A 27,769-nucleotide genomic window follows, 5' to 3' on the forward strand; every position below is an offset into this window, starting at 1 on the left:
ACAGCCCTAAGTGTTGTACAATAGCATCAATGGCTAGTTGTTATGCTACAAACCATGATGTGGTTTTGTTTCCTCAACCTAACCAATCGTTTCACGTTACTGGTGGTGACAGGGTTGGACAAAAACTCTTACAAAACAGCTTCGTAGTAACTCTAGGACATGCAATCAAACAATATGACTGTTATTAGTCGAAGTATTATTAAACTCCTGTCAATGTCCCTGTCTCTCTACTGTAGCTGGCTTCAGCATCATGTGACTTATCCAATGTTTTCAAGATATGTGAGTGTTGAGAAAGGAATTTCCTCAGCGAGTGGATCCAGTAACAACAGGCCGGTCATTTTTCATTAGAAAACGATCTGTTGATGTCCTGAATGTCGCAGTGTTTCCAGTATAGATAAATACATTCCTTCACAGACACACACACAGAAGCAAACTAAGATTAAACCATCACAAATGTTTGTTTCCATTTTCTAATATTTTAAACAAGGATGCAAATCGTCTACGGGATCATGATAGAGATATAATGTATGCATAGAGTCTGTTAAGTCTACCTACCTTTCCTGTGGTGCTGAGTGACAGCCAGGTGCGTGGACAGGTAAACAGTGATGAGCAGAGCCCACCACTGCCTCATGTTGATCATCACACACACACAAAATCAACACACACTCTTCTTCCCGTCTCACTCAGGGGACGAACATCACACCGGTGGATGAAAACGCTCCGACTGACTGTTGAGTTTCGGCATTTCACATCACGCACCAGTTTCATACGCATGATCATTCCTTCATTTGTTTTTTTTTCTGTTGCCACCTCCCTCCCTCCCTCCATCCTCTCTCTCTCTCACTTTTTCTTATTTTCTTTTTCTGTGTGTGTGTGTTCTCCGTTCAGGCCTGGCCGTCTGGGCGCTCATCTGGAAACCATCAGGATTGGGAGGACGCCTGCCCTCTTGGCTGGACTCTTCTCACAGCTCCTGGCTGACTGCTCGACTGGCTGACTGGTTCGGTTACTGTGCGACTCTCCAATTGACTGGATAAAGAGGTGATGGACTAACTGAATGAGTGGCTGACTGACCTGCCGATTGATTGAGTGAACATATTGGCATCCCATGAGCCAGAACCAAACCAGAGCTAGTACAAGAGACAGATGGTGTCCTTACGCTTGGGCCAGACTGCCCGCGTGAGCACTGCAGCTTGACGGCTGGTGACCCTAAACCAGGGGTCAGCAACCTTTACAATCAAAAGAGCCATTTTAGGCAAAAAAAATAAATAAAAATCTGTCTGGAGCCACAAAACATTTGATCATTGTGATGAAGGTAACACAGTGTAGAGTCTAGGTAAATAGTATATAAGTCTAATGCAGTGAGGGCCAAAGTTCAAATGTATGATGGAGTATTAGGACCATATTGAGGGAAAAAACATCTGAGGTTTCCAGAATAAAGTCATAATATTACCAGAAAAAAAGTCGGAATATTACGAGAATAAAGTCATAACTTTAGGAGAAAAAAATTAAATAACACCTAAAATTACTACTTTATAATATTATGACTTTATTCACATAATACTACGCCTTTTTTTCTCGTAAACCTATGACTTCATTCTCGTAATATTATGCTTTATTCTTGTAATATGACTTTATTCTCAAAATCTCAGATTTATTTTTTTTCCCTCAATGTGGCCCTAATACTCCGTCGTACCGTCGTACCATAGACCTACAACAATGATAAATAAAAATGAAAAAATGTAAACAAAAAAACAGTTATTCATTTCCACTGATTTTTTTCAAAATCCACAGGGAGCCACTGGAGAGGGGCTAAAGAGCCGCATTTGGCTCCGGAGACGCAGGTTGCTGACCCCTGCCCTAACCTAACCCTAACCCCCCTAACCCTAAGTGGTTGGTGAAATATTTTGGCAATAACATAAATTTGTGTCAGTGTGACCAGCAACCGGCATAAAACCTACGCTAAATCAAATATGTGGGTGATAAAATCAGACTTTCCTACCAGATCGGTCGAGGGCCGGGTAACCAACAAGATGGCAACAGGTGATCCGCTGTGGCGACCCCTGACGACAGAAGAACATCAGCATGTTAGCATGCAATTGGTCCATTACAACAAGATCCAAGTATCTTTTTTTTCCTTTAATGTATTCTGTCAAAAATGGGAAATCATCTTTCTCCCCCCTAAACCTTAAAACAAACCTTTCTTTTCATGTATTTTGGCTTAAATTCTAGGTTAATTAACTGAAATTCTGCGCCACAAACAACAAAGTGCTGACTTTAAAGGCCCGTTTGATCGTAGGTGGCGTGCGGCAACCAGACGACGATAAAAAAAAACAGACGGAAAACAAACAGCTATACGTGTCAACAGTCAACATCGACGACGGCTGTCGAGGACCACTCAGAGCATCTTGATTCAAGGCTGTCGAGACTCTTTTCCCCGTGTTTATGCTCTCTCCTCCACAGCCTCTTGTGCTCATTGTTGTCACAGAATATGTTGCAATAAAACACACAGTCCCCATTCTAGTGCCAACGCACATAATAGACTGTGTAGGTGCTGTGGATTTCACATGGTTTGAATACTTGGCTCGGCATCAAAGGCTGCATCTGCTAAAATAAAATACAGATATTATTCCAGTAATGTGCAGATTAGAGAGCAACCATTAATTATTCAAATTGAAGCTGCAGACATCAAACTTAAATGTTTATTCTAACAATGTAACGCTGATAAGAGTGCACTATTCCTTATCGACGCCGTGCTCTTAGAATAAACAATGAAGTCTGGTATGCGTGCGCAATTTTTGAATCATGAGGCGCTACATTTTTCCAGCTAAATATTCCCTGTCGGCGGCGATAAAAATATTGAGTGTACACGTGGGATCCGTTTATCTGGATACTTTTAAAGCAATTTGATGTCTCTGTGTGGGAAAAAAAGTTCAACTCATGTGCTCAGTTTTAATGCTCCAAAGCTGGTAAATAAAGTGGTGGAGGAATTTTACAACACAACAACAAAAAAAACTGCTTGATGAGGAGACATAAAACATAATCATGTTAATCTAGTCGCCGCCATATGTTTGAATATTTACTCCCAGCAGATGTGAAGGTATGATGCCCTTCTTTTTTTTCTGTAAGCCTGCAGAACATAAAAGGCATTTACATGGATGAGGAAGCTGGGAGAACGCCTCAGTGCACAAGCTGTAACTCTGCATGTGATTCACATGACTAACACATCAGGCGAAGGCAGATGGCATTCTGAGGGGCGAAACAAAACAAAAGCCTAAAAATGGCCTCCCCGCTGCAGCTCTCGTCTCCCGTTTGCCTGCAGGTGCAACGCAAAAAATGCTGACCCCTGAATGTTTGGGGTCAGAAACACACAAATACTCCACACACAAGGCTGTAAAAAAACCTCTCCGGTTACAACCATGAGGGGGCAGTGTTACTGTTCGACACACATCCTGAGAGAGATCCAAAACTTCTCCCAAGATCCTGCAGTGATTGCCGCCCGCTCACCCCAACTCTGCATGATGCTGCATGAATTCAGAAATAATTGAATTCTATTCAGATAAGGTCTGACAATGTGAATGAATGCAGCCACTCGACGCAGATCAAAGGGTTGTTTGGGTTCAGACCAGGTGGGGACCCTCGAGACATCCTTTAGTTTAATTGCTTCTGTGCTATAAATCACTGGAATGCCTCGAATATGCAAATTGGTACGAGGCCGGCGTACATGTGAACTCTCGTGAGGCTCGTTTAATAGGCAAATTGGCGTCGCACAAAACCGTCTCCAGCTGCAGTTTCACCTCACAAAGCTGTGAGTCAGGGTATGATAGGTAAATGCCTCACCTGAGACCTGTGCAAATATCATAGTCTGTATATAAGAAGTGGACTTAGTCACCGTGACGTCACCCATTGGTTTGTGGACTGCTGCTTTGAAGCCTCGAGGTCGGCATATTGGTCGCCGTTGAGCTGTCGCAATAACCGCAATATTGACAAGGCAACCGCAGGCATGCAACTGCAACAACCGCTATCTTCATGTTTTTTCTTTTTTGAATTCTTTGTGTGCTGCATATTTACACTTTGCTAAAAGCTCAAGCAGCGTGACGAGGTGCTGAGCGTCTATTCTGCGCTGAGCGTCGCACGTATGGCGTTTGTTTTTAGTTGAAAAATGTTCAACTTTGGGTAAAACTCCACAACGACCAACTGTCACATCCTACATGTAACGATATACGGAGGACAAATGAATACACATAGACCAGCGGGTCCGTCCTTTTGATATTCCGTATTATTATTACAACCAGACGCAACCAAAGCGCAGCTGAAAGAAAACGATGCGCCTCATTGCCTTTCTGTGTTCTTCTGCATTTAACAATAAACAAGTATTTAATTCATTTTAAATTTCAAATGGTCAACTTTGTCATTTAAAAGCAATAATATACTTAATAATAGCCTAGAAATAAAGCTTATTTATATAGCACTAAAATCAGGATAAATAAAGTAATTTGTAAAAAAAAAAAAAAAAAATTCAATAATACTGCATATTGCGTTATGGTGAAATTCCTTCACTGCGACAGCCCTACCATCGCCACCTTGGTTTTTGGCCGTCGCCATGTTGTGATTTTGCAACCAGAATTGACTGGGTGCAAAAAAAATGAGGGTGGAGCTACACCAAACACTGAGTAAGACATTTTCAGGCGACCAAAGAGGTTATAATTAACTTTCATGAAGTGAAAAACACACTGTGAAAGGGTTAAAGTTGTAAGACGAAAACACGGACAACGCTGTGGTAGCGACCTGTCAATCACAAGATAGCCACACCCTAAAGCATCCCCTGCTTTATGGTCTATTTGACTCTAAATGGGACCATAATTTACATTGGTTTACAATGTTTACTGAGGTAATAAATCAAATGAGAAGTAGTGTCATTTTCTCATAGACTTCTATACAATCAGACTTCTTTTTGCAACCAGAGGAGTCGCCCCCTGCTGGCTGTTAGAAAGAATGCAAGTTGAAGGCACTTCAGCATTGGCTTCACTTCTCAGATATAAATATAGAAGATGCTGAGATTTGTAATGCTGAGGTGTTGTACTTTTTGTTTCCAGCCTAGGGACTATAACTCATGGGAAGTGTTCTGAGTAATGGCTCAAAGTTAAAGTACCTGCTATAATACAGCGAATATTGTTTCTGACAGATTGCAGGAAGTGAAGCCTGGAGGCCACAGCAGGAGGCTGCATGTAAAACACACTACTTCCTGGAGGACAGCCTCCAGCTATTAACTGAGCAGTATGTACATTGTTGCTATATACTGCAGTTCACTTCTGCTTGTCTGTGTAAAACCCAGCCGAAGCCTTTACGAGGTTAGGAGTTAGACATTTTAATTATTTTTAATCTCCCAAACCAAAGCTCTGCTGAAAAGCTTTTGGCCTTTGTCGGGCTTTCGCTGTAAATGAGACTTTGTTCCTGCTCGAAAGGTTGAAAAAGGTGAAAATGAAAGAAAAACAAGTCAGAGATATTTTTTTTTGGAAGGTCATATTCACTTAAATGAGTTAGAGCAGAAGAGGTGAGAAAACGCAGGAACATGGGAGCAAGAGAAAGGTGCATCATGAGGATAATTGTCTTTCAGAGAGCTGGACCGAGAGTGAGAAAAAGTTTGGAAAATGAACTCTTTGGAAGTTTTAAAAAATATTGATTGACCGTAGTTAGTGGCAGCACGGCGGCCGTCACAACAAGCGAGGCCGGAGTGAGAACAGGCTGTCGAGCACGTCTCTACCTGGCTGGCAGGAGGCAGGAGGCACATCACGCATCAAAAAAAAAAAAAAAAACTCCACCAAATACCGAGTGTGCCTAATCATCATACCTGAAGCAGAATAATTACCTCAACTGTCCATCAACAACCTCCGCAAACAATTTCATCAAGACTCATCTGAATAGAAGCGCAGTCGCAGCTCAGCGTCGGGGCTTTAAATGGAGCTGGCATGTCTTGGACAGCTTGCATTATCATGGTTGGCCTCGAAGGGTGCCGGGTGTCTCTTTACCCAAAACAAAAAAAACAAAAAGTAGCTACCTGTCTGCCTGAAATACACTACACACTGGAGAGGAGACAGCTACACAGTCTAAATAGACCACCTGTCTCATTACTGTGGCATACAGGAGCGTAATTAGTCATCAGAGTAAATAAAGCTTTATAACTGCAGTGAAATTAACGTCTTGGTGAAGATCACGTTGCTAATGTCCTCCTTTGTACTCCCGCTTGTAATTCTTGACCGGTTAATTTATAATGACCTGATTCCAGGTCCAGATGGCAGCCACTGGAGGACTAAATAAATAACTTTCTTTAGCAGCGCAGATTTATGTCACAATCAGCGACAAGAAGTAACAGCGTGATGATTTGATGAAATATTCATCAGCTGTCTGAAGTTGCAGATCACTGAATAAATGTGATGAAAATGTATTTTTGCAGTGTCAGTTGTCATCTCTTTCTTGCTTCTGGAGCTTTCAACCGAGGTTGTAATAGTTTAGGAATTTCAATTTAGTTTTTATTTTCTTTTAGTTTTGACTTTTTGATTTTACTTTCAGTTTTTCAGAAAGGTTTGATTTTTATATATTTTGTTTTATAGTAGTTTGTTTTTGTTATGGTCAGCCAGGTATAATGTCTCAGAAGTATGTAGCTACATATGTATGGGATAATGTACAGCGAGCCGGTCATTGTTGTGAAAGAATCCCAGACAGGGAGAAGCGCAGGGGTGAAGCATTGACCTGTCGGGGATTCTTTACATTCTGTACATTATCCCTTACATAATGGCCCTTTTTTCCCAGCATATCTTCTTTTACCGCCACAAATGACCCTGAGACATTTTCTTCTCCTTCCTCTCCTTAGTCATACCTATATAGTGTCTTCCCAGCACTAGTTAGATGGAAGTGCCTCTCTACCTGTTTCTACTGAGAGTGCTGCATCATCAGCAAAAGGCCACACTCTGACCCATCTGGGGTCGTCGGTGGCTGCAGAAGCTTTGATGTGTTGCGCGGCTCTCCATTTCAGGGCCAAAAGCAAACACCTCAACCCTCCTCTCCAAACTCACCTCCCAACCTCAGTCTGACGACCTTGCACACAAATAATAATACACACAGACCCGGAGCTGACCTCATTGGCTGGTTTCAGCCCGGTGCTCTGCTGCTCTCCATCTTTCATTCATCCTGGTGATGTCTCGCAGAGCGGCGGGCTTTGTTCTGCGAGCCAGGTGCTGGGAAGCTTTTTGTCCGCTGAGGTTGAAGAAGGTGCCACAAGAGGCGCAGGTGTCAGATAGATGATGATGCCGAGTTTCAAGTCATGTGCTTTAAAGTTGACTGAAATAGAGTGCAGATTTTATTTTTCATGTCAAGCATGTCGAGCAACAGAGCCCTGAAAAGGCCATGAAGGAAAATATACTGCTTGGATACTTTTTTTTTAAAGTTTGACATAAGTCCAAGAAAACTTTTGCATTACACTGAGAAATATTTGGCTTGTGGTCCGCCGGCAGGACAACAATAAAACCAAAAAAAAAAGTGTTTGCTTGAACAGATCCGACTCAGACTCTCCAGGAACTTCACTTCCTTCACTTTTTCCCCTCCAGACTTCTTCTGCTTCCTGTCTGAAGTCATACAGCTTCAGGATCAGCGTGGAGGCGTCTTGACTCACTTTGCCTCGCCCCGGGCAACTTTAGCATCTTTTTGGGGCCATTAGCATATTTTCACTGACTTTATAAGCAGTTGTGCCGCACTCAGGTATACATCGTATGACTAACTGAATATGTACGATAATAAACATTTAAAGTGAAAAAAAAAAATAAAATTAAAGGGACTCTATGTAGAAATCACAAATTGTTTGTTAACAGTGACACAGCGTCCTGTTGCTCACACTTGTGCACGCACTACGAAGATGCAAGCGAGCATCGGTCAAAACAGCGAGACGACACACACGAGACTGAACGTGATTGACAGGCATCGTGTTGATTAACGTTAGCAACATTAGCCAGCTAAAACCACAATATCACTATGTATTTCACGCGCTGGGCAGTAATGTTAGTTGGTGTTAGAGGACTCCATTTCTAACCGAACCTTAGCTATGGTTGCACACTTTTAGCCCTGTAACTGAAAATAAAATAAATGCGTCACCCGCGCATGACGTCACCTTTGTTGGATTTTCCCGGAAAAAACGGCCCGCATTCTTCACATTAAGAAATAGAAAAAAAAAAAAACGTCAGGAAAGGTCTAATTTTTTAGGTTACAACCTGTTCACACATTGGCAATAAAAAAAAATTATACGTGAAAAATTTACATACAGTCCCTTTAAAGGCCTGAGGTGCATACTGGACGTCGTTGCTGGTGGAACGCATTTTAATCACTGCTTAAAACCAGAGAAGTCAAGCTGATTTGAAAGCAGAGTTTGAAAGTTTTTCCATCAAAACTTTCAAACTCTCAGTCAAAAGTATTTTTAGTCAGTCATATGTCATGAAACTGAACCAGGATAAAGGGAACATTGGTCTTGAATGAATGCTATCTACAGTATGGTTCCCAATAGATTTCTGATACTTAAAGTTACAGCGCATGATCTAAATTGTACCACGTAGGTACAAAGGTGCAGAAACAACCAAAGAAATAGAGCCACACCAGCCATGACGACAAAACCTTTAAATATTCCACAAGGCAGGAAAAAACAGCGATAAAAAGTCTGAACCATCCCTCTTCTTCTTTGGCCAACTGCTTGGAATTTCCCTGGAATAAAAGTACACACTTCCTGGGGAAAAATCGAAACATATATTTCATAGTGCCAAAGCTTTTTCATTACCTCGTTATATACTCTCGGCCCTGTCTGTTCCGCTGCCTCTGGCTCGCATCGTGACGACTCCCCCTCCGGGGTGTGTTAATACGGAGGCGCTGATGATCGAGCTCGGCAAACACATCCTCATTACTTATGACCGGCTGATGATGGTTGCTGGAAAATCGTGAGTCCGATTTCGTGCATCGGTCATGATCACAGTGACAGATGTTAGCGCTCTGCCCATGTGTTTTGCCTCTCACCACGACTCCATAAGCGCCTTTCATTAGCATGCACAAGCCCGCCGACGCACTCTCGAGCATGAGCGTTGCGGTGATTACACAGGAAATGAAGTATACACATCCATCATTATTCTAGTTATTAGGCAGCAGCTGGGTGACACAGGGAGTAGAGCGGCTTCCTCTCAGATTCAGACCAAGAAGTTGATAGGTAGATACCATGCCAAACTTTTTCAGTTTTGCTGTACCTTCATTAGCCAACAGAATCTCCTATTTAACATTTAAGTTTCTTATATAAGCATCAATTAGCATTAAATAAGTACCTTTTTAAAGGGGACATATCATGAAAAACTCATACATTTGGGTATCTAGGGTGCCTATCAACCCACAAAATGTAAAATAAGACAACCCAGTCAGCTTTTTGTGGGCTGCCTAGATTAAATAGAGCGTGACCAGCTAGTACGACATGGTTGTTACCAATGGACTTCCTCTCTAGTTTCATATGATACCAGTATCTTCACTCTAGCCTCTGAAAGACAGTAAAGTCGGTTGTCAGGTGTTTAATCCTTTTTTTACCCAGGAAATATAGTTTCAGTTTAGTTTAGTTTTTCTTAAAGGATATAGTTTTTATTTAGTTTCAGTTTACTAAAAATATTTTTCACTGCTTATTTTCGTCTTAGTTTCAGTTTCTGCTTTCAACTCTATAACACGGTCCTCATTTGACACGGAACTTTCCATTACTGTGAGCACTTCTATGGCTTCTTGTCCAAGTTGAGCTCGACAGTTCATTCTCGACCTCCGAGGTTGACGAAAACAATCTCCGACTGGTCAAAGCTGGAAATCTCTCCGGGGTGCCGCCTGACCCTCGTGGGCCCCTGAAGGCCACGAGGTTGTCTTTGCAGCAATTACTTTGTGACAATTTGAATCATTCTGTTGAAGAATGTGAAGCACTTTACAACACAAGAAAAAACGGAAATGGTGAAGGAAAACTAGATCATTTCTGGAGCTCCGGACAGAAAAGGGGGTTGTGTGTGTGGGGTGGCTAAATAGGAGCATACAAAATTAAGTTTGTGGATAAAATATTGTTACATATTAGAAAATATTACCTACATACTTGGAAATAAACTACCAAAAATGATAATAAAAAAATACAGAAAGAGCAGAACACATGTGTGTGACTAAGCATGGTTGCAGCATATTACACAGCTACTTACTGAAGATCAATAATTTGACACAAAAACGGTCCGCCAGAGTCCGACATCTGAACTGCGCCCATAGCAACGGTCTTTTATACAGAAATTACAGACCGCAGAACGCCGTGATTGACCAATCAGAATCGAGTATTCAACACGGCCGTGTGATAACAGATGATAATAAAAATTTGTGCATAAAATTGTAGTTCAATGGCACCTCCTATACCCTTTGATAGAAACACACCGACACAGCGTAGTTGGACTACAGATATGTGGAATGATTTCTAATCGGTGGGAAAGTGTAATCCCAAGAAGCTGACATAAAAAACGGCCAGTAGAAAGAGTAAAAAGGAAAAAAGATATAAGCAGGAAATATGATGAAAAGTACTCAAGATCAAGTACAAGAGGAGGTTGCATAAAGGTAGATAACTACGGCCTTAGGGGCTGATCATACTGAGACGTGGCGCTACAGGCGCGGCCGCTTCAAAAACGCCTCGGCAAAGTGCATCGGGCAAAACAGCGTGGTGCGCCTGTGGAGCGGGGCTGCATGCTCAACGGGGCAATCAAATGTGATTAACGAAAAAATGGGGTCTCTCTCAGATAGTATCCTACATGAAACTATCACCCTACCACATCTACCGGCATCAAAACAGGAATAATCGGTAGAATACTCAATTACTAAAATAATCGATAGCTGCAGCCCTAGTTATGATTTTGAATACTAATGATAATCCTACAATTCTGAATGAAATGTTGTTAATTTGTAGTCAGAAATGGATAAGGGGGGATTAATGTGTCCATGTGTTATGTATACGACATACAGCTGAGAATTGTTCTCAGAGCAGAATGAACAATAAAACCCACAAGTATCGATTACATACCATTACTCAAAATCCAATTTGAGCCATGTGACCTTACCAGCACTATTGATGAAAGCCATGTCTCATTAAAAACATATTAAACAAGGTGGATTTGTGGCAACGGATCAATGTTAAACTCGACGCGGGCGGCGTGGATGCACAGAGGAGTGAACAGCTGGGAACGCGAGGACCGTCTTTCAAAATCATTTCATCTCTCTGCTCATGTGACTGGATCTGGGCTTCATCTTTTTCAGCCGCCGACGACGTTCGAGCTTTGACTTTCTGTATCCGATTTCAAAAACAACATCTGGAGGGAGGGAAGGAGGCAGCTCAGCTTGAACCTGCCTTTCTCTCTTCATTGTGCGCCCGTCTTTGTGACTGTCAAGCAGTCACAAAGCCGACCAAATCCAAATCTCTCTCCTTGTTAAAATCTCACACTTTCTTTTCTCTCCCCCCCAATCCTCTCAAAGCTGTCTACCGCGGAGCAAAGTGCCTTGTTAGATCAGATCTGTCGCCGGTTCTCCTGCAATATCCCCGGCTCACAAAGTCTGGATTATACAATTAAACTCTCCATCTTTACATTTCAAAGCCCTCATGAAAGCACAAACATGCGACATATGCACTCAGATTTATGAAATGAGCAAAGAGACGTGATTTGCGCCTACAGTACACAACATGTGAAGAAACATGTGTTCCTAAACAGACGTGCAAACAGCTGGTAATTAGTCTGTCATAGTTTTGTGTCCATAAGCGATTCCTCTCTTGTTTTTGTTTTCTCTTTCAGGTTATGTGTGATCCCTTCCTCTCCTCTGCCGCCTCATTCATTCGTCTCATTAGCTGTAAAGTCAGCTCTCAAAGCTTCCCTCCATCAAGGCTTTTTCCTCCGGAGCAGACTCGCTCTGGTTGCTTTGCTCGCTCCCTCTCACATCCTCAGGACCAGTCAGCGACAGCAAATAGCCTGGGATCTGCCTCGCTACTCAGCTATACAGCGCTGCCATAAAAAGCAATAGCTCAGTTGTTATGTCCAAAAGTTAAGTCTTGATTTCCTTTGCGGTGAGTGATTCTCTCTTTCTGCCGTCTTGTTATGGGGAAACGGGGACCACCCAATGGAGCAGTAACAAGTCCAAATGTCATGAACTAACAGTTACATCTTTAGTCACACAGATTTAGTCGATGAATCAGTGCCTTGGAGAGCTACCCTAGCTGTTCTGGGCATATTATATTCACCGAGACAATTTTGACTTGGCTTGTATGGACAAAAGAACGTGTTCGTGGGAAAAAGTAAGAGCTGTAAAAAGGAGTCAGTATGCTTTAAATAAAGTCTTCATCACATTGCTGAACATCCCACCAAATCTTTCTGGTGTTAGAGTTGGAGAGACTACCTCTGTAACTTTTCAAATTGGCAATCAGACAAGCCCGCCTTCCTCTATAGAGAGACAAAGTGCCTCTCCTTCTGGTGGACCACCATGGGAAGAGTTAATGGGAGTTAACGGCAAGAGACAAATCATTTTTTGATCCCGTTAGAATTGCGGGCATAATTGCAGAGGCAGAAGTGGATGTCGTGGCCGTGACATCACCCATTGGTTTGTGGACTGCTGTTTTGAAGCCTCGAGTTCTGCATTTTGGTCGTCGCCTTGTTGTTTTTTTGCAACCAGAAGTGACACGAGAGGGTGGAGCTGAGTACAACCGAATGCTGAATAAGACATTTTTAGGTGTGAAAGGGTTAAAGTTGTAAGACTAAAACACGGACAACTCCCAGACTGGACAATGCCGTGGTAGCGACCTGTCAATCCCAAGCTAAAGCAGAGAAAAAAACCTGCTTTATTGTCTATTTGACTCTAAATGAGACCATAATTTACTAAATGAACATCATGCTGTATTGAAGAAGACTTGAAACTAGTGATTGAGACCATAAACTCATGTTTACAATGTTTACTGAGGTAATAAATCAAGTGAGAAGTAGGCTCATTTTCTCATAGACTTCTATACAATCAGACTTCTTTTTGCAACCAGAGGAGTCGCCCCTGCTGGCTGTTAGAAAGAATGCAAGTTTAAGTCAACTTCAGCATTGGCTTCACTTTTTAGACCCGTGGAGTGTTTTCGTCTTACAACTTTAACCCTTTCACAGTGTGTTTTCAGTTCATGAAAGTTAATTATAACCTTTTTGTTCGCCTAAAAATGTCTTATTCAGCGTTCGGTTGTACTTAGTGTCACCCTCTAATGTCACTTCTGGTTGCAAAGAACCAACATGGCATCGGCTAAAATGACAAACTCAAAGGCCGCAAAACAGCAGTCCACAAACCAATGGGTGACGTCACGGTGACTACGTCTACTTCTTATATACAGTCTCGGTTAGGACAGAGTCAGGCTAGCGGCCTCCCAGTACTTCCAGTCTTTAATGCTAAGCTAAGCTATCCAATATTCTCATCTACCTCTTGGCAAGAGAGTGAAAAAGTCTATTTTTCCCAAAATGTTGAACTAAGTCTTTGTTCTCGGTGCATCCCTGCTGGCACAGGATGTAAACAGACGATAGACGTGTGGATGCGTCTACCACTTTTGTGCTTCGGGTGAAATTTCAAAAGGCTACTACATTTCTTAGTTAATATTTAGGCTATTTTTGGGGTTTATCTGCCGTATCAGCAGGAAGGAAGGAAGGATAATGTGCTGGAGATCAGGGTGTCCTCATGTCCACTCTCTGCCATCTCCCCTTCCCATCTCTTTAAAACAAAGCCTCTTAGAATATTTTCCCCTCTGATGATCTAAATTGATTTTAAGGGGCAATTGTGAAGCGAAAGCTTCCTTCTGACTTTCGCCTTGAGCATCTCATTTACTTACAATACGGGGGCTTGGGGATGAAAAGGCAACACAATAAACGGAGGGACTTAACACAAAAAAAAATTGGAATTTATTCAATCAAAATCCTCAGACTGTTGGAGCCAGTTCAGGATAATCTGTTGGATTCATTTTAATCTTTCTGCACCCCAACATTGCGTACTAACCCAGATTGTGAAGCAGCACTGTCCTAGATGTGTCTCTCCTCCCCAGCTGTCATTTCTGTTATTTATCTCCCCCATGCTCTCTATCTGTCCATCTTGCCTACTCATAACTTATTCCATTATGTCTCTCTGATTCCTCCTCGCTCTAACTCCCCGAGCCCCTCCCTCCCGTTTTTCACTTTCTTTGTCTTTCTGTCAACGTCCCTCCCTTTAATCCTCCCTCTTGGTGTTAGGGATGCACGGTTTTTCTCGCTTGCAGCCTCAAGGTCAATTTTCATAATCAACGCCTCACAGATATAGGCTAATAAACCGTGGCAGTGACCCAGCCTTGAGCACAGCGGCGTCAGGAAAAAAACCCTGCAGATGCACACACACGCGGGGTCAGGATTCTGCCTACGCTTTTTTCGTTCGAGGTCACGCGGGGTCATTACGCCTCTTTGGCCACGCTGCTTCGGTGTTTGTTTGTTTGTTTGTTTACCATCATTTGTCCTCTACTTGTCACGCCTCCTGGTGGTTGACCCCCTGAGATTGCGTTCCGGGCCCCTTCGGCGATGACCGTTCTGACCCCGGCAAAGACATCGCACCGCAGCCGTGCATACTCATTCCTCATCTACATGTGTGACGAGGGCTTTGCGAGCCTGCATAGAATTTTCCATGGATTCATGCAAGCGTGTGTGAACGAGGCCACCAGTGGGAATTTATGGATTTTTTCTGTCTCTGCCGATACTCCCCAGTGCTGAGGGGAACACTGACCCTGATAGTTTGTTGGCAAGCAGGAGCCCCCATCGATCACTTCTCACACGGCAAACAAACATGCAGCCTCCCCATCATCCCTCGCAGCATGTCGGAGCCAGCGACACACTCCCGGGCACAGAGAGGCAACACTGGACCCATAATCCTGCATTACCCCGGCTGAGGTTTGCTTTGCACTGATAAAGCTTTACTGCAATATATAAAATAAAATAGTATTTATTAAATCTGAAGGCGTTATCAGCACAGAGCACACGCAGCCTCAGAATCCCAATAGATTTTTTTCTTTTTTGCAACAGATGAGAAAAGATATTAGGTTGGAGGTAAAGTATTTATTTATATATTTTTAAAAATATGTTCTGGCCAATGAAGTTGATAATATTAGATGTGATGCTTCTGGAGTTCTGCTTACTTTTCAATAGAGTTTTTTAATGCCAGAATCGATATATTTGCTTCATTTGAGTCTGTGCGGAGGTAGAAGGAAGTTATCGCTTTTATTGTTGTAGTCTGAGTAACGTGACGTCATATCTGTTCCGTATCCTTCATCAAAACAAACCGCAGTGCGCCCAAACATGAAAGTAGAAAAGGGCAGAGGGTTGGCGTGGGTACGGCCTGCACCCTCACATTTCAAATCCAAAGTGGTAAACACTACACATACAGTAAAGGATGGAAACACTTTGGGTTTCACACATTGTCAGGAAAATCAGAGCTAGACATCACGGCTAAAGCTGCATGCTAACTCTGTCATGGACAGGAAACGTTATCGTATTGCGGTGACGTGCGGTCAAGCCAGCCGTTGCTCTCATCTCCGTGGTCAAATCGGCCGACGCTACAGCTGTAGAGCACCCATATACTGACATTTATGTTAAATACAATCAAACGGCCCCGATGGAGCTGACCATGGATGTATAAAGAGAACAGAGCTGGCGGGAGAGCTAGAGATGGACTTGGCGACGACGTCCATTTTTGAAAATAAGGTGTTAACAAAGGGAACTGTATACAAAATACATATATGGAAATAAGATTGATTGGATTATATTCACCAGAAGTATAAAACATTAGATGTCCCTTATAAATGAATAAGAAAATACCACTAATTTGTGAGAGAAATGTCTTTATTCATTGAATTTTAGGTTGCTGGAAGAAAAAAAAAAAAATTGATAATTCCTGATAATGACTGATATATTTGACTTCAGGACATCTCTGACTGCAAACATGCTGAAAATCAAACATTTTTACCGTATCATTTTTGATATTTTCCAAAGTAAAAGTCCCTAAAAGTGTATGATTCGACTTTTCCCCATGGTCTAGTGTTGAAAAAGTTAAGAAACATCGCAATAAATCATAATATTGAATGGGGTATCGAATCGGCACCCAAGTATCAAGACAGTAATTTCAAGGGAACCGCTGAATGATTTTTTATCCAGTGAAACTGTATATATCAGTTATGATGAAAACCCTTGAATTCTGCGAAATTGCATGGAGAGCGCCTGTGGAGAGACCTCCTGATGACATCACAAGATGTAAGACGACCTTGCAGCGTCTCCTCCGGGGGGCTCACCATTGTTCAAGAAACTGCCAGCCATTGATTCAAGCCTCCCACCAACAGGTTGTCAAACTCCTCCCTGAAGACACTTTGTCCAACACATAAATATTTAATTGTGCTCAACACAAAAGCAGAAAACTCCAACACGGCTCCCTACTCACAGCACTTATACCCATGAGGGTGAATTAGCATTAAAAGTTGGGTGAAACTTCTCAAAAATCGGAGAAGAACTTCAGATAAACACAACACTCTGTATAATTACACTCCCAAGTAGCTGCACCATAATTAACACCTATACTATCACTTTTCCTTGACAACATGATACACGCCTTTTATTTTATAAAACTGAACAATACAGAACTTCGCTCTCTTTGTGCGGCTCTATTTCAGGCATGGAGAAAAATATAGTTTTCCACAGTTGCCTGATTGCAAATGAGGTGACAATGTTCTTTGTATGCTCAATTGCTTCCTGGGATGCTTTTTCTTTTTCTCCCTCCTCTCAAAGCGGCGACGTCGTCTCCCCGCGATCAAGACGAATCAGCCTCTCAGGGAGAGCCCAGTCGCTGTACCGTTCACATTATTTGCACCCGCTACTCTTTCGCGTTTGACAACATAATTACCAAAGCCGAGGCCCCTGTGCAATTAAAAGCCAGTGACTGCTGACAGCGAGGGGCTTGAGGAAAGAGAGAGCACGGCAGGGATGAGACAGGATCTCAACAAAAGTGTTCTCAGAGAGGAGCTGTCCCGGTGTTTCCACGGCGCTGACAGGAGAGCGTGGAGGATGGCGAACATCGGGGGAAACTTTTGCCATCTCAGCAGGACTTAGAAGAACGACATGATGATCTAGATGCTCCAGAAATGACCCCCTTCTACCACGAATCTGAGCTTGTGGGGGGGGGGAAGGTTTTCTTATTGTATGTGTAGATGAAAGTACTCAGAAGTTTCTGTCTGGGATATTTAGTATGTCTCAGTTCTGGATCCTATCCAAGTACGTGGCCCACAAACGTCGGTCCTTCACAGAGCCCTGAAGGCCACATCGAAGGACTTGAGCCAGATGGTCACAGAGAATTAAGCTAACGATGCATTCAGGGGCCCCTCATTAACGTGTGTTACTGCTACCTGATAGTCACGGCCATAGAAGGTATATAAAGATGGACGACTTGACAGCTCCCCAAGAGTGAAGCCAAAACATCTGGATCGCCCCCTGGTGGCTGGCTGCAGTATATATATATGTCATAAAGCCCCACCCCCTCCATGTTAGCGGATGGGACGCGGGCCAAACTAAAAAGTCAAAGTACATGTCAAATACATTTTCCCCAAAGATGGTTTCTATCATTTTTAGGTAGTTCTTATCAGGCTGATGTATGTTCAAGTGTTCATCTTTCCATAACCGTCACAAGTCTGTGTTTTAAAGATTAGGAACAACTGAATTACCAAAGTCTTAAAGCTGCACAGCTTGTTTTCTCTCCCACGTTTCTGATGCGGATATAGATCACTGAGAACGAAGACAATATTAGGGAAATGTGAAAAAACTTCGACAGCAGTAAGCTATATCAAACGTCCTTGATTCCCTGCATAGAAGTGACAGCTCTCGAGACGAATAAGATACATTTGCTTCTTCGTACAAGCTCTTCAGCAAATTTTTTTTTTTTTATTTGGTCCCCTTTAATTTGTGTACTATAAAACAGAACTAGACTAAATGGAAATAAACCCAAAGTATGAATTCTGCTCTGATTCGGACAAGCAAAACGGACTATTTCTTGTGAAATTACTTGTAATGACTAGTCCGTAGTATTCACTGGTTGTGTCCTGCATTCCTCAGATGCATGCGGAGGAGCCTTTGAAATGAGATGGACCTTGTTGACCCGTCATGATGTATTCAGTCTAGAAATGCAGACATTAGAGCATCCAGACGCTGAACTATGAGAAACTATGACAGTGGTGGATAAATCAGCAGCAGGACGGTCAGAACCTACAGGTCAGATGACTCAGTTACCAGCTGATATAAATGCCCCTTGGGCGGAGAGCTACTTAGATAAAACATACACACACACATGCGCCATACTCTGAGGCACACACTGTGAGTGCATGAATGCACGGCCAGAGGGAAATAAGCGTCACCTACGACGCGCGTTAAGTCTGATTAATCGTCTCCCTGCATCTATTTTTATGGTAATCCTGTATGTACAAACCCTTCTGTGCATTCAACATAAATCAAAAATCTAATTTTTCACTTTTTTAATGAAGAAAAATCACCAACTTGTGGCCGTGCTGCTTGTTAGACAAACAGAATGACTGGAGTTCCCGTTGGGCAACATGGCTCCAACTCTTTCCAAATGAGCTCTCCATCACGTCGTTAATCAATAATTGTCAACCCTGAGAGCGCCGTGGCTTTCCACGAGTCCAAACTTTGCGTTGCTCTGCCAAGCCGACCGGCGCCACGGCTACATTAATCAGGTCGGTTCGTGCCAACGGGATTGCTCTTAACAAATGGTTTGGTTTTTCCAGGTGGAGCGACAATGAAAGAAAGAGGCAAAACTGGAAGCATTAGTGGCACTACCAACCAGCTGGAAATTACAAAGCAACACATGCATGAGATGCTAAAACTATTTTCATATAGTTTAATTACTTCAGTGCAGATTCACAATCCTACTTCAACAATCAGCCCTGAAATAATATAAATTACACCCCTTGAGCGCTGGCTTATGAATGTAATAGCATTTTCATTAGTGACTTTATTTGTTTATTGGCAGTTTTTTTTTTTTAAGAGATATTTGTTTAATTATGAAAAAGCACAGAATGGCAGTTTGTGGCTGTAAAACAGCTCAAGAAATGAAAAGGAAGTCAGTGAGGCATTAAAAACTAAATGTTGCCGCTGCCACGCTGCTTAATCACCCCAAATAGAGCAACTTTCTTTGAGTCTGTTTAGTCTCGTCAGTAGTTGAGTGGCCTTTTGGTCTGGATGTTTGTGTTTTTCTGAACATATCTAAAAAGCTGTCTTGACTTTCCAAACTTGCAAAAATTTTTTTTTTCAAAAAAAAGGATTTTGTAAACAAGACCGCAGATGCTCAACTTTCCAAACTAAAATCCCCGTTAAGATCCACACCAGTTCATACACATCGGCGATGAAAGATGGCGATGCTTATTTTTTAACCGGTGGGTGACTCTAGCTAGATCTCTATAGAAAAGCATTAACCACAATGCAACACTGAGGACCACAGCATTCAGACTCAGCAACAGTTCAGGCTGGAAGATGATACCCGCTGCTGCTGCTGCTGCTCAGAGAAAAGTTTGTTCACCCCCAGAAGTAGTGATAAACAACCAAAATGACCTTCCCTGTGGAGTTAATAGAAGTTGTCTGAGAGGTGAACGCGGTCAGCTGAGAGGTATAGAAAGGATTAATTGAAAATGATGAAATGTCAAAGTAGTAACAGGGACATATACATAATGAGATAAAACTACATATTGACTATGTTAAATTTGACCTGTACTCAATTACCTGTGTCTCAGTTCACAGCTGTTTATGCTGTACTGTACCCGTCCTTTGTCTTAACCTTTATTTATTCAGGGAAGTTTTGCTGCATGCAGTTACACATTTACACCTGCAAGCTGCCAGTACGACCAGTCTGAGTCACTGAAGTAGCTCCAATGGAGCTTTTGTGGGATAAGGGATTTGCTCAAGGGCACCCGAGTTGTGTTAAGGAGGGAGATGCAAGCACTGCTCTTTTACATTCCCGCACTCAGATGTATCCTGCCGGTGCAGGGATCAAACCGTAAACCCTCCAGTCACACAGACGTTCTAATCTTTGGACCAATGCCTAATTTATTATTCTGATTATTAGGAAATAAATATGATTTTATTTCATAGCACTTGTTAAAGGCGCTATTGATAACACTGATAACATTCAGCCACTAAATGTTGTGTTCTAACCAGCCACTTACCATCAATCTCAGCCATTTATACTTCATTTCCACACTAACTGACGACACAGAGACACCACATGATACCAACGTTGTTATACTATTGGCTAACAAGAACTGTTAGAAGTGGGAACCAAACGTCAGATATCTTCCGCAGAGATAAACAAAACATTAATTTTGGACCTGCCAAAAAAATTATTAATTCACAATCATAATATTTTTTATATTTATGTATTATTTTCTAAAAAATATTCGTCTATATAAAAATGTTATCAATAAGACTATTAACTTGCATAAACCAAAACTTAAAGGTGCTAAACTCGGGACAAGAATCTCTATGCCAAAGTCCATGGCAATCCATCAGAACATGTCACTTAAAAAACACAAATGTTAACCTCATGGGGGCGCTAGAGGTAAAGTCAGAGGATCACCAAAGTCAGTGTGATTCATCCTCTGGGAACCACGAATGTCTGAACAAAATGTAATGGCAACCCATCCAGTAGATATTGAAAACATCCCTAGAGCCATATTTCAGCATGTCTGTATTTCAGCATGTCTAAAAAAGAAAACACTTGACAGAACAACCAGCATACGAGCTCCCAAATGGTAGCTTTCCCTTTAACAGCTTATCCATCCCCAACACCTTAGCCAGCACAACACCGCAGCTCCCAAGTTTTTTACACCCCTCCTTTCACTTTTTCCATCTGAGTCATCACCTGAAAGCCACCTGTTCCCTCTCCAGGTTCTCCTGAGTTGCTGCTCTTCTGTCAGCACTTTACTCGGTGACCTTTGAAAGTCTCAGTCAAAGCACCAGATTGTTTCTTCTTTTTTTTTTTTTTTTTTTAGATTGCAAACATCTGTGTAGCGCTGTCACAAACAGCTACTGTATGTCCGCGTGCAGTGAGTCACTTTTACCTCAAAACATATATGGAGTGATTTTTAGAGATTGATACTGATTTTTTAGATGTGCGTGCCACATATCTACAGCACAAAGGCGTAAATAAGGCTTCCAGGTGTTAGATGATGCTAACCATGCCATTGGTTCAGGCCAAAATGACCTGGTTGTTTGAGGAATGAAAGCAATTTAAAACAACTCACCAATAGAGGTATACCTAATGACATATTGATTTTGAAATTAAGATATGTGCTACTACTATTGCTTTCATTTCTTGGGAATGTGCAGGGAGTAAATTGCGGCACTTCCTTAACAAGAGGATAATCATTTTCTACAACCGGTGCCACAATTTTTAGTGCGATGCCATCTCTCCATTTAGTCATCTTAAATTCTATTTTTACACCTCCTCCTGCTGCTGCTGCTGTCTTTTCCTCCACTTCCTTTATGTTATTTCATCTAAAAGCACCAAGCGGTGATCACTACGAGATTGAAGCCAGTCTTCATTTCTGTCTAAAAGAACCACTGGCCTCTGAAGCGAAGAGAGGGAAGTGAAATTTATCTTTTTTGCCGCCCACTCCTCAAATTAAAAGTCAGAGTTGGCATGCCATTTGTGCCGAGCTCCATGGAGGTTTTCAGTGCAATTTGTATGTACATGATCTTGGGAAATAGTGGTTGGATAGAGGTGATGGTAGAGGCAAATAGCCTGGTTGTAGTGCTAAATGTGACACGTATAAGTCAGTGTGCTATGTGATGGTGATTAGGTCTAATCAGCACATCATAAGTCTTGCAGACGGGAAAAAGGGCTGTTCACGAATTAGCTTTAAAGGTCCCATATTGTAAAAAGTGAGATTTTCATGTCTTTTCTATTATAAAGCAGGTTTAAGTGCTGGATAAATACGGTCAAAGTATCTCAATCCCCAGAGAAATACACACAGCGCGTAATCAGAAACTGTGCCGCTGAAACAAGCCATTAGGATTTCTGTCCGTTTGTGATGTCACAAATACACAATATTTAGACCATTTCACAGTTTTAAAAGTAAACATTGACCCAAATTGTTGCTTAGCAACGCAATTCCGTTGCAGTTCCGTTGAAATGTGCTAAATTAGAGCGTTTCAGACACAGGGTAAATACAGGCATATTCAGGCAGACAGTATGAGGAAAATAAAGTTGTTTTTTAACCTTATAGCATGTAAACATGCTCCAGTAGAAACACAAAGTACAAGTATGAACCTGAAAATTCGCACAATATGGGACCTTTAACGGCCTATTATACGTAAGCATTATCCTGTTTATACTATGGTCACTTGCCAAAGAAGATTACTTGTGTACGATTTATTATTTTAATAATAATTAACAATTCAGTTAATTCACATCAGTCTATTTATTTGTTATATTTAGTTATACAAAGTTAGTAAAGCAATGTTTAAGTCAAGCCTTATGTTGCCTTACACATAGAAGAATGATCCCAGGCACTTCCACACAGTGAGGCATACAGCTTATTAATTAAAAACTAGTATCGGATCGGCACTCGGTATCGCTGTCAGTATTGGGACTGAAAAGTCAGATTGGTGCATACATAGAACGGTGAACAGACTAACTACTTGGTACGTGTTCATTATCAGGAATTAATGGACACCCCGCAGTCAATCAGAATATTCAGCCACACCATGGTATAAGGCAGTATACAAAAAACTTTCAAACACTAATTTGAGTTTGCATTAGTTTCCCAAAGATTCCCAGGATACATTCTAAACACTCAAGAAAAAATAAAAATAAAATAAATAAAAGACAGAAACCTATGCCTGCTGTTCAGTTTTGCTTTCCACTTGTAAAGATAATAGCCAGATGGCGGCACCGCGAGGAATTAATGCAAAGTTATTTTGGAAATAAATAATCTCAAAAAAAAAGAGAAGGATGGAAAATAGTGTCTCATCCCTTCTGTCAGAGTCGGTCTCTAAAAGTGAAGCTAACACCAAGAGAGAGAACACAGTTAGAAAGTCCTTCACCAGTGTTCTTTAAATAAAGGTCAGCTGCTTCCGTCGGACCCAATTAGTTTCTGCAGTGATCAATACAGGAAATGTGAGAGAGGATCTTCTGTCACAAGTTGAATCTGTTGTTTCCTCAACTATCTCATCAGCCTTTAAGAGAAACTTCAGATCATCAATCTCAAAGACTTAAATGAGATCTCATCATTTCTGGTTGTTCTGTCTTATTTTATTAGCTGGATCACAGATGTCCTGTGAGACTGAATTAGTTGTAATGTTAAACACAATGAATGCGTTTTCAACCTCATGGCAACAGATTCAAAAACACACTTTTCTACACCAAGTCATCATTCTGAAGCGACACAGGTGATACATATATAACTTCTTCCTCCCATGTGACCACCAAGTCAGGTGTCCTTAAACATAGCAATCACTGGCATTATCACAGCTTTGCCCCAGTTCCGCACTACATACTACTCCTAACATGGTTTTCAGTGTGTCATGTGTTTTAACATTGAACAAAAATTTCATATAATCAAAAAAGTCAGCGTACGTTCTAAAACGCTTGATGTTTGGTGTGGACTATTCTACCACAATGCAATTCTCAAAAGAAATAATAGGAGCCACTCACAGCTGCAACACATGACAGATTGTGGATAATGGCGAGTCAATTTCATGAGTTTCTTGTGGAGAGCACACATGTGTATTATGCCATAAAAATAATAAAAATTTTGCAAAATCATTATACATAGTACAAAATGGTAAAGAGTACTGATTTCTTGTATACTGACTGCAAGAAAATATGACAATAATACATAAATCCATAGCGTCAAATTTCAGCAATGTACTAGAAGAAGTGGCACAATCTGGTCAATAAAGCTGCAGTCAGTAACTTTGAGAAAATATGATGTAAAGTTATTTTTATTAAATTGTCACTATATCCTGACAGTAGTGCATGAGACAGATAATCTGTAAAAAAAAAAAAAAAGATCATGTTTCTCTGCGTCTTCCCAGTCCTCCCAGTAGAGTGGTGCAGGGATGATTTGTAGGCGAACCAAGAAGTTAGCGTCACACTGGTTCCCTCCACAAAAAGCCAATGGGATCTTTCCATTGGATTTTGGATTATTGCAGAAAATAAGATCTGTGGCAAACAAACGTTTATGATACTTACACGCTTTGTTCAGCAAGATAATCTCCAAAAAAATGAAAACCACTTTTATGTTTTTTGTAGAGTGAATGCAATCGCCTGAAGTAAAAACTAAAAAGCTAACGTTGGGATATAAATGAACCACCGCCCACCGGCCGGAGAAAACGTTCTCATTTTACAGCTAAACAGTACGCTAAAATATGTTTAAGAAAACATCTGAGGCGAGAAATAGGCGTTACAATAACAGAATCTTGATTCATATTTGATCAGCGCTGCCTAGTTTGATCGGAATTCGCACGTTTGGCTAACAGTGATTGACAGGTTGACCAGAGACGGCTCGGCTCTGATTGGTTGTTTTGGTCCGGGGCGCGGAGGAAGCACAGGAGGACCAACATGTTCTCATCCCAACTCGTCATATGCTGACGCTTTGTCAGACTCCTTGCCGTTGCACTAAACTTAAGTAACGTCCCCTCGGCGTCACTTTACGGTCGCAGTAAACACGTGCAAAATGTTGTAAAATTAAACAAAAACACTTGTTTAGGTTTAAGCAACAAAACCACTTAGTTAGGTTTATGAAAAAACAACATGGTTGGGCTTAAAACGACTGCATTTTTACAATGAAAATTAAACTGAACGTAGTGAAAATGAACAAATGAGAACGGGCAGGAAGGAACTTTTTATCATATTTGCTCAAAGTTACTGATTGCATCTTTAACTTTTTAAACATTTCATGTCTTAGTCAGTGTGTTTTTTCTCCACGGAGAGTCGTGCTATAAGTCAATTAACATCACATCTCTTTATGCTGCTTTTGTGTTCTTTCAAACAAACATTTCCTTGAAGTCTTACATAAAACAAAGAAGCAGTTGCTCGTTAAATTAGTAGAGGTATTTTATGCTTGACGCACTTTTCGCCTTGAGCTAATTGCATTTTTTCGAACACTTTTCGTGAGAGAAAGTCGTGACATAAACGTTATCTTTCCAGTCTCGTCTGAACAATATTGCTGGAAGTGTAGGCGCACTGGTACAGGTGGGGAATATTTAAAGAGAAGCGAGCAAACAAAGTCTCAGAAATCCATTTCCAATTTGTACATCATCCATTAAAAAGTGATAAGCAATTTAGTAAGCTGCCAGCCCTTCACTAATAACACTCTTAAGGCTCAGCGATGATAACAAGAGCAAAACACTACAAAACAATGTGATTAAAAATTGGCTTTTAAAATTAAACATGCATAAAACAATCATGAAATATTTCCATCCAACAGCCAAAACCAACACATTTATTCTACTGGCATCGCACCAAACCTGAGGCTCCATGTGAAGCAGATGTGCAATGAAACAGCTGACTTAGTTTCCAAGCAAAACATTTAATTTCTCCCCTGCAGACAGCCTCTTTGCATCATTTGCATATCCAACTGTAGTTATTTTTCTATTGTACCTCAACATCCATCACGGTACGAGACTGCGAGAATGGCAAACACTGAGCTCGGATGCAGCATTGACATTCATAAAGTGTGCGGTAAAAGACTAAAAGGTACTGAAAAGGTTAATAGAGTGCACATAATCTATTCTTCTCAAAAGATTGCAATTGAATTACCCTCCGAGCCTGGAGGAAAAGCTTGACTCTCAGTAAAAGAACAAAAGGGAAAATTAAGGTGTGCAGGTATTTGCACCGCCGTCACTTTGCACGAAGACCACTGGAGCGAGTAAATACAGTATACGGCATAAATGAGTCTCAAACTCAACAAATTCAGTGATTTCTCTTTACAAATAAGACATATTTAGGGTTCATATAGGATGTAATGTTCCTGCCAATGCTGAAGTGCCTTAAACTTGCATTCTTTCTAACAGCCAGCAGGGGGCGACTCCTCTGGTTGAAAAAAGAAGTCTGATTGTATAGAAGTTTATGAGAAAATGAGCCTACTTCTCCATTGATTTATTACCTCAGTAAACATTGTAAACATGAGTTTATGGTCTCAATTGCTAGTTTCAAGTCTTCTTCAATACAGCATGATGTTCATTTAGTAAATTATGGTCCCATTTAGAGTCAAATAGACCATAAAGCAGGGGATGCTTTAGGGGTCGCCATCACGGCGTTGTTGGGTCTGGAAGTTGTCCGTGTTTTCGTCTTACAACTTTTACAACTAACCCTTTTACAGTGTGTTTACAATTATTGAAGGTTAATTATAACCTTTTTGGTCGCCTGAAAATGTCTTATTCAGTGTTGGGTTGTACTTAGCTCCACCCTCTCGTGTCACTTCTGGTTGCAAAAAGCCAACATGGTGACGGCCAAAATGCCAAACTCGATGCTTCAAAACAGCAGTCCACAAACCAATGGGTGACGTCACTGTGCTTACGTCCACTTCTTATATACAGTCTATGGTCAAAATGGTAAAAGGCCATGTTGTAAAAATGAGCACACCCTCCTGAAAGTTACAAAATAACAAACATAAAATGTTTTTTTAGTGGCAATCTTGAAGATTTTCATTTAAATAAATGTCTGTTCAGTCACTGTCTATCGCTGAAGGAGGCAACACAATGTTGGAACTGAAGAAAGTATTGCAATATTTATATATGTTTTAAGGGCGGGTCCATTATTTTGGAGTTTTTTGAGGTTTTCATATCATTCTGTAGCTTCACAGTGGTGTTCAAAATCCGAACATTCAAATTTTGGTCAAAGCATGTACTGTATGTTTTAGTGTCAAAATGCTATTTTCCCAAGCCCTTCCAAAAACATGGGCTTTTCATACAGTAATTTAGATGGCGGTCGGCATGCTCCCAGTTTGGAGAAGCAAACAGGAGAATCGGCACGGAAGAAAAGCAATGCCCTGCTGTGGACGCCACGTTAGTTCGGATCCGAAAGTCACACAATAACACAAACAAACTAACCGATCAATGCAGCGGTAGACCGGCAACTCCTGTGCTCTGGGGGGTAAAATTACTGTTTGAAGACCGTGATATAACGGCTTCGTCCCCTGACGTAAAGGGCTGTCTGATGGCAAGGTAAAGCAGTAAAAATATTCTAAATATAGTGTACACTTAAACTGATATTGACTTTTTTTTAGGTGGCTAAAATACGTTTTTCTGCTGCTCCCGTCTACAGACGCTTTACCTCGCCGTCAGAAAGCCTTTCTTACAGTAACTGAAGCCGTTATATTGGGGTCTTCAAAACCAGACCAGACTCCATTCTCAAAACATTTGACCTCGCAGAACATGTGAGTATACATACAACTCCAGAAGAAGAGAACACAGATGGACCTGCCCATTAATATATTAAGGCTCAGTCATATGCGCAAATGCAAAGGCGTTACCACACACAATATACGTCATCCTTTTAATTCCCACACCTTGAACCTCCGCCATCAGTCGGGCTTGACGTTGTAATTTCATCCCACCATTCGGTAGCCTGCCACCCATGATACGTCTGCATCGCGGTCCTCTCTAATTCCTTCAGC

At 41.4% G+C, this 27,769-nt stretch overlaps 1 protein-coding gene across 4 annotated transcripts in view; it reads right to left on the bottom strand.

Moving 5' to 3' along the window:
* LOC119482751 (protein FAM180A) overlaps positions 1–27,769 on the bottom strand; it is a 38,708-nt gene that overhangs the window by 7,768 nt on the left and 3,171 nt on the right. For 2 of the 4 annotated variants that reach the window (XR_005205526.1, XM_037760595.1), the window contains one exon: positions 2,000–2,060. The exons of 1 other annotated variant lie outside the window; for it this stretch is intronic. Coding sequence is in view for 2 of the 3 variants with exons in the window: in XM_037760595.1 (XP_037616523.1) it covers positions 2,000–2,060 (61 nt within the window). In the remaining variant the exon portion in view is untranslated. Of the gene's footprint in view, positions 1–555; positions 1,018–1,999; positions 2,061–27,769 lie in introns of those variants that run through there. One more of the 4 variants, XM_037760596.1, reaches the window with a different exon arrangement.

Source organism: Sebastes umbrosus, chromosome 23 (genome assembly GCF_015220745.1).
Source record: "Sebastes umbrosus isolate fSebUmb1 chromosome 23, fSebUmb1.pri, whole genome shotgun sequence".
Taxonomy (NCBI): domain Eukaryota; kingdom Metazoa; phylum Chordata; class Actinopteri; order Perciformes; family Sebastidae; genus Sebastes; species Sebastes umbrosus.